The sequence below is a fragment of the Fragaria vesca genome, linkage group LG2 (assembly GCF_000184155.1).
Source record: "Fragaria vesca subsp. vesca linkage group LG2, FraVesHawaii_1.0, whole genome shotgun sequence".
NCBI classification, from domain to species: Eukaryota; Viridiplantae; Streptophyta; class Magnoliopsida; order Rosales; family Rosaceae; genus Fragaria; species Fragaria vesca.
The window spans coordinates 28948546-28958985 of NC_020492.1; the positions used below are offsets into that span (position 1 = coordinate 28948546).

At 38.4% G+C, this 10440-nt stretch overlaps 2 protein-coding genes across 2 annotated transcripts; both read left to right on the forward strand.

Moving 5' to 3' along the window:
• Positions 1 to 302: 302 nt before the first annotated feature.
• LOC101297325 (transcription factor LHW-like) lies at positions 303 to 7903 on the forward strand. The gene is made up of 10 exons (XM_004293062.1): positions 303 to 714; positions 1817 to 2038; positions 2152 to 2233; positions 2741 to 2782; positions 2859 to 2918; positions 3578 to 5422; positions 5514 to 5615; positions 5980 to 6120; positions 6206 to 6331; positions 7242 to 7903. Exons 1-10 carry the CDS (start codon positions 620 to 622, stop codon positions 7416 to 7418), a joined length of 2892 nt encoding a protein of 963 aa, XP_004293110.1. The 5' UTR covers positions 303 to 619; the 3' UTR covers positions 7419 to 7903.
• LOC101308345 lies at positions 388 to 707 on the forward strand. The gene has a single exon (XM_004291625.1). It carries the CDS (start codon positions 388 to 390, stop codon positions 496 to 498), a length of 111 nt encoding a protein of 36 aa, XP_004291673.1. The 3' UTR covers positions 499 to 707.
• Positions 7904 to 10440: the final 2537 nt, after the last annotated feature.

Consider the following 10440-nt stretch of genomic DNA (forward strand, 5'->3'; position numbering starts at 1 on the left):
CCTCTCTCTCTCTCTCTCTCTCTCTCTCTCTCTCTCTCTCTCTTTATTATGGCGCACTTTAGCGCATTCCAACACACACAGAATTTCACAGTAGCAGCAGAAGTGCAGAACGCAACAGCTGAAGCACCCTGTGCCTGAAGCCAGAGACCTCACCAACCCCCTAGATCTCCCGCCGCACTAAAACGACGCCGTGTTTCGCCACTCTCACACTTCCTCAAATTTCAAGCTCTTTTGAGATAGTAGAAATGGAGGCTCTGTACAGGCTCGAAGCTTGTGGAATAGTGTAGGTTTTTGTTCCAGATTTTCTCTCTCTCTCTCTCTCTCTCTCTGTCTCTCTGAGCTTCACTCCGTCGCGGTTCTCTCTTTCTCTCGCACTCCGACAATTTCATGGCTTGCCGGAGACTAAGATTGGCGGCGTGGAGCTTGGATCCGGAGAGGAAGAGCAGCGGCGGACTGAGGACGAAGCAGGCTGGGAGAGGATCGTGCCGTGGAAGTTAGGCTTAACGGATTCTGAGTCGCCGGAAGTCGGTGGTCTCCGGCATATCTTTGAAATCCCGGTCGAGCTTGTTTTGTATTGGATTGTAATTGTTCAAGTTTTTGATTACTGAGATCGCAAGTGATGGGCGTTTTGCTCAAAGAAGCGCTTAAGAGGCTGTGCACTGCCAATCACTGGGCTTATGCCGTCTTCTGGAAGATCGGCTGCCAAAACTCCAAGTAATGTTGCTTAGTTTTACTCCTAATTTAGATTTTTAATATACCTATACATCGAGTAGACACCTGGTTCGTTTTACAGGTGCATTGGTAGAGACTAGTTAGGGACGCTACTCTATCTCTGTACTGAAATCTAGTCCATGTTCATTTCTTTACTAATTTGAAAAGTCTGTTTGTTTGATTGCTCAGAAAAGCTTAGCAAAAGTTGAGTTAGATTTTATTTTTTGAGCTCAATTTTTAGTGATTTTGCTGTTTTTAATTCAGATATCCTGAAGATTTTTCCTGTTTCGGTAATTCAACAATTTTTTTTTNTTTTTTGTTGAAGTCTTTTCGAGATTCATTGCTATTTTGTTTTTGATTCAAGCAGAGTGGATCTGTGACAAAAACAGTCTTTTTGTTGTTGTTGTTTGGTTTCATAAGAATAGCAGTATATATTCGGGGATGTTGAAGTCTCATTGTTTATTTGTATTGGATTCGCTATCTGGTGTCTCTTGTCTCTGTTTTTGGAAGTTTATGTTTTGGTGCTTCTGCTTTGTCTGAAAGAATCCAAGCTGAAAAGCTAGTTTCACAAACCTGCTGGTTTTTTTTAAGGCATTTATTGCTTATGAAAATGTCTTCATTTTGTATCTGTCTTCCTTATTTGTCTATATTCCCCTTTCTATATTATTGATTTTGGAATAGAATTCTTTTCCATCGGTAGTGATAGGATAATTTCAACTCCATTGCTCTCTTTTCGTCTGTTCTGGCTTCTGCAGTTTAATTTGACATGTTCGGAAACTTACATCATTGTCTGGCTATTAAAGCTGTTTAATTGAGGCAACTTTTACTATTTAGACTTTAAATCTTAACTTTGTTTGTTATGTTTGTTTTCTACCAGAAGTTATTTTTGAAGCTTTCAATCTGCATAACACTCAAATTCCCAAATTGTATATTTTTTCCCAGGAAGGTGCATGTGTCATGTCATCTTTTTGGTGTCCGCATGTGCATTTTGTTTTTCATGCATTCAAAGGCTATAGTTGTGGGAATTGTTTGTATCTGTCTAGTGGTATCCTGATGAGACTCTTTAATTTGATTTTGTAAATAAAATATTTCAACATTGTTGCAGTTTATTAATTTGGGAAGAATCTCATTGTGAACCATCACTATCTTCTCGACGTACACACATTGATGGAACTGAAAGTGGTGAATCACCATTTGGAGAGTGGGAAGGATGCTGGGCTTCCTCTGATATGTGTTCCTCTTCTCATGGCATTCAACCAGAGGAATTTGTCTCTGCACTTCTTAACAAAATGTTGATGAATAAACCCTTTACTATAATGGGCGAAGGGTATGACTATTCAATTTTACATATTTTTCTGCCTCTACATGTCATGAAAGTGGTTTTTTTGTTCACTATAAACAGCCATTTGAAAGAACTAGTTTTTCTTTGGGACTTTTCAGAATAGTTGGACGAGCTGCATTTACTGGAAATCATCAATGGATTCTTTCAAGCAATTACTCTAAATATGCCCATCCACCAGAGGTATACATTACTTAGCTACCTCATTTTGCTAATAAAAATTCTTTTGCTGGTCAAGATGGTATAAGAAGGTATAAGAAATTTCTACAATACAAAGTTCATGCTCCTAACTGCTGAATGGAATCAAATCACTAATATTAATAAAACAAAAGAGTCATCCTATTGGGATTGGACATTTATCTATCTATCCTCTGTGTATGTGCATTTTGGGTTGTCTTTTAATAGTGTAGCTAGTTTATACTTGGACGGGTAAAATTTAATTCAAGTGGAAGCTAAATCATATAATCTTCCTATTAATGGTCATAACAAATGGACTTAAATGTGGAAGGCCGTATAAGGGTTTGGCATTTGCATGTTGGTATGGCTTCACCTTCTGACATGGAAGATCAGTACCAGACCTGTCATACACATGGTTTCATTAACGACTACAAAGTATTATTTAATGTTGCCATTCAAGTTTTGAAGTTTGCAATGCTACTCTATGTTACTTTGTCTTTGTTGCTGTTTCAGGTAGTAAATGAGATGCACCACCAGTTTTCAGCTGGAATGCAGGTATGCTGGTTTCCTATATATTTCACAGTTTTGCATATTCTATATTTTGTTGTCTCACTGTTCAATTGGTTTGCAGACAGTTGCAGTTATTCCTGTTCTCCCTCACGGTGTTGTTCAGCTTGGTTCTAGTTTGACTGTAAGTCTTCTATTTAGCACTTCAGTTCAAAGGAACAATTTAGAAATTCTTGTTTGGTCCTTTTTAGTATTTAGTATGTGGTTTAATGAATTCACATAGCTGAATGTAATTTCTAATGACCCTGTATGATGCTTGCCTTTATAAAATATCTTGTTCTATTGGTTTTTCTGTTTTTTGCCCACATCTGATTCTTATTCTTTGCTTTCTCTCTAAACTACCAAGTCTGTCCAACCAATAGGAATTTTTTTTTGTTTAGTCATCCTGGTTTAATTCCACCTGTGTACTCAGGTTTTGGCACTATGTTAAGGCAAAAACTCTGGGTTTATCTATATAGTTAAGGCAATACCTCCTAATACTACTATGTCATAACTTATTGAGAAGTTATTAATTTGCATGGCATAAAATATAGTCATGGGACTGGGGAAAAATTCATCAGTTTGCTGACTGTAAAGTTCATTTACATAAATGACCATCATTTACACCTCTCTCTTGAAACTACAAGGACATATAACATTGATGAGATTCTAGCAATCTCAGTTTATTTCAGTTCACCTTATATGACTAAAGTTAGTTTTTTGTTTTTTCTTTGTTTTTGTTTATAATTATAGTTCTTAATTTGAATCAGTTTCCCCCAACTTGATAAATGTTTCTTGTTTCAGATTATGGAGAATATAGGATTCATTAATGACGTCAGGAGTTTGATCCGGCAACTTGGATGTGTTCCTGGTGCTCTTTTATCTGAAAACTATGAGACAAAAAATTCAATTGGTAAAGCTGGGGTACCCTATAATATCGGAACGCTGACAACCGGCCATCCAGGTGGACATGCAACAAGTTCTACTCACATGTCTAATAGCTACACTCATCAAAACCACTCATCTCAGGCTCCCAGGCTTGTTGGTCAACCTTCTCATTCCCTTTTTGAAGAAATTCTGAATATTTATCAAGCTCCCGTTTCAACATTTCAAACTCCTAACCTTGCCCAAAATCTGCCTAAAATTCCTGATGACCTTCAACAAACATTGAATAAACCAAAGTTTCCTCTTGGATGCCAACTAAGGGATGGAGTTGGGGTAGCTGAAGTGATCAGCTCTAATTCTGATGCATGGTTGAACCACCTTGCTCCTAATTCAAGGTGTGGACTCAAATACCCATGTGGTTCTGTTCAATCAGCTGCAAGTCAGGGAAGCTTAGAGTTGATGGAACATCAGATCTTGTCTGCTGGTAGCATGAGGCCTAATTTTAATAGCAAAATTACTGCATCAAATGGTTTCAAGCCTAGAACAAATGGAACTCTAACCATTGATCAGAGAAACAGTTTGATAACCACTCCGTTGCTCGGAGGAAGTCAAACACATGGTGGATCAAGTACCCATTCGAGGCCTACTTTAGTTACAAGCTCTCATTCAGAGCCACATGGGCCAGCTGACATGAATCTCTCTGGAACATATCATTCTGGGGTTAATTTTCGAAAGACTCATTCATTCCAAATAGACGGGGTTTCTTTATCTAGTTTGGCAGATCAGTCAGCTTCTCAGGACATACATCCAAAAGGCTCTGACCAGAGACAGTTTTCCACGGAAGTGAAGCTTACTCAGAGTGATTTGCCTCCAGTGGAGCAAATGATAGAAAATAAATTGTTTCAAGCCCTTGACATCCCATTGACTCATCCATGTGAACATATGCCTTTAAGTGATCACATATCTCAGAGTATTCATGATGACTTTGATAATAAAAGTTGCACACGGGGATCTGCAAATGCTACAAATGATGATGTGTGTACTCAAATTTCATCAGGGGATGACTTATTTGATGTTTTGGGTGTGGATTTCAAAAATAAGTTGCTTAATAACAACTGGACTAGTTTGCTGGCTGATGAACCAGGTTCTAACAAAAGAGATCTTGCTGAGAATACTGTGGTGTTTACACACGTGAAGGATTTGGTTTCGGATTATTATTCCGTAAGTGAAAGGATATCAAACAGTAGTAACTTCTCTGTGGCAGATGCTGACCATCTTTTAGATGCTGTGGTCTCGAAGGGTCACTCTACTATCAAGCAGAGCTCTGATGATAATGTGTCTTGTAAAACAACATTGACAAAAATCAGTACCTCTTCCGTACCTAGGGGTTCTCCCACTCATGGACAGGTTAGTGTGTCTAATCATGTGCTTGGGGAGACATCAGACCTTCCTAATGATCTTGGAAAAGCAGGCTTGGTAGAAATTAGTTCTTTCCTATCTGGGAGTTGCCGCGCTGATGCAGGAAACTGTTCCCAGACTACCTCCGTGTATGGATCTCAAGTTAGTTCTTGGGTTGAACAGGGCCATAATTCAAAGCATGAGAGTAGTGTTTCAACTGCATATTCTAAGAAGCCTGATCTATTGGGGAAATCAAATCGCAAAAGGCTGAAACCTGGTGAGAATCCTAGACCAAGACCAAAAGATCGCCAGATGATCCAAGATCGTGTGAAAGAGTTACGAGAAATTGTGCCAAATGGAGCAAAAGTAATGCCTCTCTTCTTTGCCTCCTATTTCTTTGAAATTTATGATATTCAGATGCTGATGCCATTCTTTTGATCTCATTATATGGTTTCAGTGTAGCATAGATGCACTGCTTGAACGGACCATTAAGCATATGCTTTTCTTGCAAAGTGTCACCAAGCATGCTGATAAGCTAAAACAAACAGGAAAAGGCAAGGTACAAGCACTTTCTACTTGCTCCATATCTTTAAACAACAATCTAGCTCTCATATCATGTGGATTAATATTGGGGAATTTAGATATGAGATGTTTAAAATGATTGATATATTGTGGCACATTAGTACTCTTAACATACATACAAATTGTTTCATTACCGAAAAAGAGAGATACATACAAATTGTTTATATTCACAATATATATTATACTCCTGATGCAATAAATTAGTAGTAGAAAGTTATAAAACTTGGAAGAAACATTTGATTACGTGCTATCAAGATTTGATGGTACATTGTTGTTTACTTTCTGATATAACAATTAAATAGCTTTTGAGATGGTGTATGTCCTTTTTCCTGCCTATGCAGATTATTGGCAAAGAAGCTGGACTGCATCTTAAAGAAAACTTTGATGGAAGGGCAACATGGGCTTTTGATGTTGGGTCACAATCTATGGTCTGCCCTATCATAGTTGAGGATCTGGATGCACCTCGCCAGATGCTAGTGGAGGTAATGACTAAAATTTAATCATCTGAAAATTGGAATAATGCTGCAAAGTGCATTTATCACTTTCTTTTTGTTATGTTTTGGGCAGATGCTTTGTGAAGAACAGGGTTTCTTTTTAGAAATTGCTGATTTGATTAGAGGTTTGGGTTTGACCATCTTGAAGGGGATGATGGAAACTCGGAATGATAAGATATGGGCACGCTTTGCTGTAGAGGTAATATAAAAAAAGAAGCCTTTCCTGTTTCCAACTATTTTTGTAAGAACCTTTGGTATCCCTTTTATTTATTCCTGTGTGGCAGTAGTTTCTTTAGTTTAGAAGTCTTTTCTTTTTATAATACTGTTATTCCTGTTGTTTTGCATTAGTATGTTGGTGTTGTGCTTCTTTTGTGATCAAGTCAACCAATGAATTCTAGAACTTTGTGATCCAAAAGAAACGTGGAATTTTTGTTGGTGAATTCATCAGTAATTCTTGCTCTTTAGTTTTGGACATGGTCAAATCCGGTTCAAGATTCTGAAATTTCTTTCAATACTATGCCTATTATGGCACAACATCAAACAGAGCATGGAATATTCCACTCAACTTGCCTGATTTTGCATCAGTATAGTGTTCAATTTCTGGCAACAATGATTTCTTTCTATTCTTATATACTTATGTGCCTCTATAACCCTTAACTCTGTTGATACATAAAATGATATGTATCTGAGAAACCCTACATATCAGAAACAAAGAAGCATGCCAGCTTTAGTGTGAGTAGTTTGTTCTAGACCATGCCCTGAGTTCTTATACCATTACTTTCTTGATTAGAAGTGATAGCAGTTTCAAAATATTCGATGACTTATGAATGAAAATGCATGCAATAATATACTTTGATGTGGCTTGCAATTTGTACATATATGCCTTGTTCATGCTAATAAATTAAATTCAGTGTGATTTCTGAGACTGAGCTTTAACCTAAAGTATATCCTGTAAATTGTAATCCTCCACTTGTTATGCCAAGGTTTTGCTTCATTGCGTGCATCTCTTCATTTGTGTGATTCCAATTTCCATCTCAAATTTTCTTTGTGACCTTATTCAATGTCTATTTTCTATTACATATGTTCATTTGTCAACTTGTTTAATGTAGGCAAATAGGGACGTTACAAGGATGGAGATATTTATGTCACTGGTTCACCTTTTGGAACAAACTGTAAAAGGCACCGTGCCACCAGTCAATGCCATCAAGAGCAACAGTATGGTCCACCATTCTTTTGCCCAAACAACCCCAATACCTGCAACTGGTAGGCGTAGTGGTTTTCAATGAACCACTTGCTAAGTACAGTTGTTAATCTCTACATTTTTATCTAAACCTGCAATGCGTAGGCCGGTAGTTTGAGATGAAGTGATGAACTATTAGCTTAAGTTTGTTGGTCTGGACATGTTCAGAGCGAGCCAAGTTTTTGCTTGCCATGACAAACATGAGTTCTAGACTAGAGCACTCCGGTGGTTCTTTACCTTGACCAATGTCATCTAGCACAGACCACGAGTCCTGACTTTCTCACTTTTGGTGAGGAAAGATTTGTTAAATTAGGCTTCTGATTTTTCATGTATGTTTATTTAAAGTGCATCTCTGTATTGCCTGATCACTCCAAGAGTCTAGTCATGTGTTTGAATCTTAGCTCTACTGAACTACTATTTTAGCTAGTGTTTGAGATTCATTTAGGGGATAAAGATTTCTACAAATGTATAGATGCTGAAGGGTTTCTTTCCTAAAGTTGGTTTAATGATAATTTCTGGTTCTTCTGTATTACACCTAACCAATTCTGCTGTTTTAGTTCTTATTGAAAGAAATTCTGCTGTTTTAGTTTCAAATCAATTCACAGTTGCACATATTAGATGTCCAAGAAAACTCCATTCTCTTTCAAGTTTCAACTGCATTGTCCACATACAGTTGTTTTTGTATTTCCATGAAATTATAAGTGGTATTTTAACCTGAGGAATTTTGGGTTTAGAGCAGAGGTGGAAGATTTTCCAGCCACTGGTTGTCCTTTGAAAGTTAAATAATCTCCGACTACTTGAAGTAATGCTTAATGCATGCAAAGGGCTCTATGGGGTTCTCCTAAGGTGGTATTGAAATTACCTTTCCTTAATCGTGACAGCCGATGCAGTCGAGCAAACATGGAAATGTAATTTTGATATCTTGATAGGATTAGAACATTTTCGCTTTCAACCTTGTGACTCGCTCGCTAGTAACGGACATTACACTGATATTGTCTTTAACTTGATAGCTTCAATTTAAGATTTTAACACAAAAACTTTGTACAATTAACCACTTGAGTAGATTTTTTTTTTCACTGTTTACATATGAGATTTTCCTTATGGTGAAGCTCTATTACTGGCAGTTGAATGTTGAAGCTCAGTTTTGGCTTTGGCGGCATCGTTTGACAACGTTAGCTGGACTTGGTCCAGCAGGAAAGCTAATACATCGGCGGACCGTGTTGCCGTATTAGCTCATAGGTGGTGTGTTCTGTTATTGTGGGTATGTTGGATCTGGTGTTTTTCCCGTCTTGTTCATGCAAATCAGGTGCGTCACTCCCAAAACCGCAGTGGACTTTAATCACGATGGATTGGTGTGGTTCCTCTACACTTTAGGGGCCATTGGGCATTAACCCAAAAAATAACACTACCAAGGAGGCATTTGAGCCTGTCAAGCTCCCTCCCCAATACTTCCAGGATCTCTATATGCAAAGGTGGCTTCCCAAGGGCTAGTACAACCGGCGACCCCAAAAATGCCCGATATCTAGAATAGTGGTAGAAAAGCCATCGGAGTCCCGTATACGGGCCAAAACATGAGCCTAAATACAACCGACAAAAGGCCGAACTAGTCCAATCTATCTCAAGCCTATGATCCAAACCTTTGGGCTCTCAAGCCCATATACCTCGGTCTCTCCCAACCGTCAGCAAGTCGTGGCAGTGCTCTGCCGTGGATTGCAGGGCACCCACAATTTATCCTAGAGCCCCACCATCGCATATGTCACCGACACCGGGATACAAAAAGTCTGAGACCTTGACCAAGCTTGAAACGGTCGAACTCGACATCCTCTAAGTCGTCGTCGCCTCTAGTTCTCGCTCCAATAACCTCACTAAAACACCTTCAGCCATTGCCTAACCACCATCACCACCAAATGCCACACCGATGAAGATTGAAAGGAGATCGTTGCAACACCAAAGGTTGAGAAGTTAAAGCAAAACGAAGTATCCGGTGGGAGACGGTGATGTAAGAGACAACACACATGGGCCGCCACGCCCATCTTGATGCATGAAGAAGCTGACAGCTAAGGTGAACTCTGACATACATTAAGTTGTTTTTTTTTTTTTTTGTAGAAAATACTCATCAACCTTAATTTTGACAGATTTTTTTTCTCAAAAAGAGAATATGAAATTCCCACCAGCTTTTAATGTCTCTTCCCATTAGCCAAACATTTACATGTTTCTATATTTTTCATTACCAATTTGCCCTTCCTTCAGTTTTCTCCTGTCTCCTACTCTCTTTCATATTTTCTTCCTCTCTCTCTCTCTCTCAACCGTCGGCTGCCTCGAAGCTCTCCGGCGCCGATCTGCTGCAGGAAAATCTAGTTCGATGCCGACAATCGACGCCGCCGACGATCGATGACCCTACTCTCTTCCTCTAGTTGGTTGATTAATGTTCTCTAAAGTGCATCTCTCTAGATCAGAGGCCTCTAGCCTCGAGTTCTGATTGAAGGAACCAAATTGAGGTCTACATGCTCACTAAATCAGATTTTTTTGAAGGTAAGTATGGGTTTCTGCAAGTTTGTTATTTGGCCAGAATCTGTGTAAAATTGAAATCAAGTTTTGAAACTTAACTATATGTGTTTGATTGAATTTGAATAAGACTTAACATAGTAGTTGAATGATCGGTGTGTGGGATGATAATTATCCATGTTGTTTGCAATTGTAAGTTGTGTTCCAGAGTCATTAATATGGGCTTGATTGTGATTCATAGTTGGGGAAATAAGGTGTATACAACAAAAGCTTCAATTTGATATGGTAGCCCTTCTAGGTAAAATCATGAAGCAATGGTCTGTAGCTGGGTAGAGTACTAGAGTTTCGGTTATCGTATACACACGATGCTATGTATGAAGAAACCAATAGGTTTTAATGGCATTCGCTTGACCACAGTAATCGTAGATGACATGAAATGTGTGCTTTGCTTTTCAGCTAGGATGATAATTCTCTCTTTTCTTTTAATAATTTTTTACTTATTTTTATTTTTTGATCGGTTTTCGATGTAGTGATTTCTACCGGAAAACACTCCTATATAGGAT

What these genes read in the sequence shown, in the direction of transcription:
- LOC101308345 (XM_004291625.1), top strand. Translation starts at nt 388, where the DNA reads ATGGCTTGCCGGAGACTAAGATTGGCGGCGTGGAGCTTGGATCCGGAG.
- LOC101297325 (XM_004293062.1), top strand. Translation starts at nt 620, where the DNA reads ATGGGCGTTTTGCTCAAAGAAGCGCTTAAGAGGCTGTGCACTGCCAAT. An exon ending in TTTACTATAATGGGCGAAGG is followed by an intron (nt 2,039 to 2,151) that starts GTATGACTATTC and finishes GGGACTTTTCAG; the next exon opens with AATAGTTGGACGAGCTGCAT. An exon ending in AATATGCCCATCCACCAGAG is followed by an intron (nt 2,234 to 2,740) that starts GTATACATTACT and finishes TTGCTGTTTCAG; the next exon opens with GTAGTAAATGAGATGCACCA.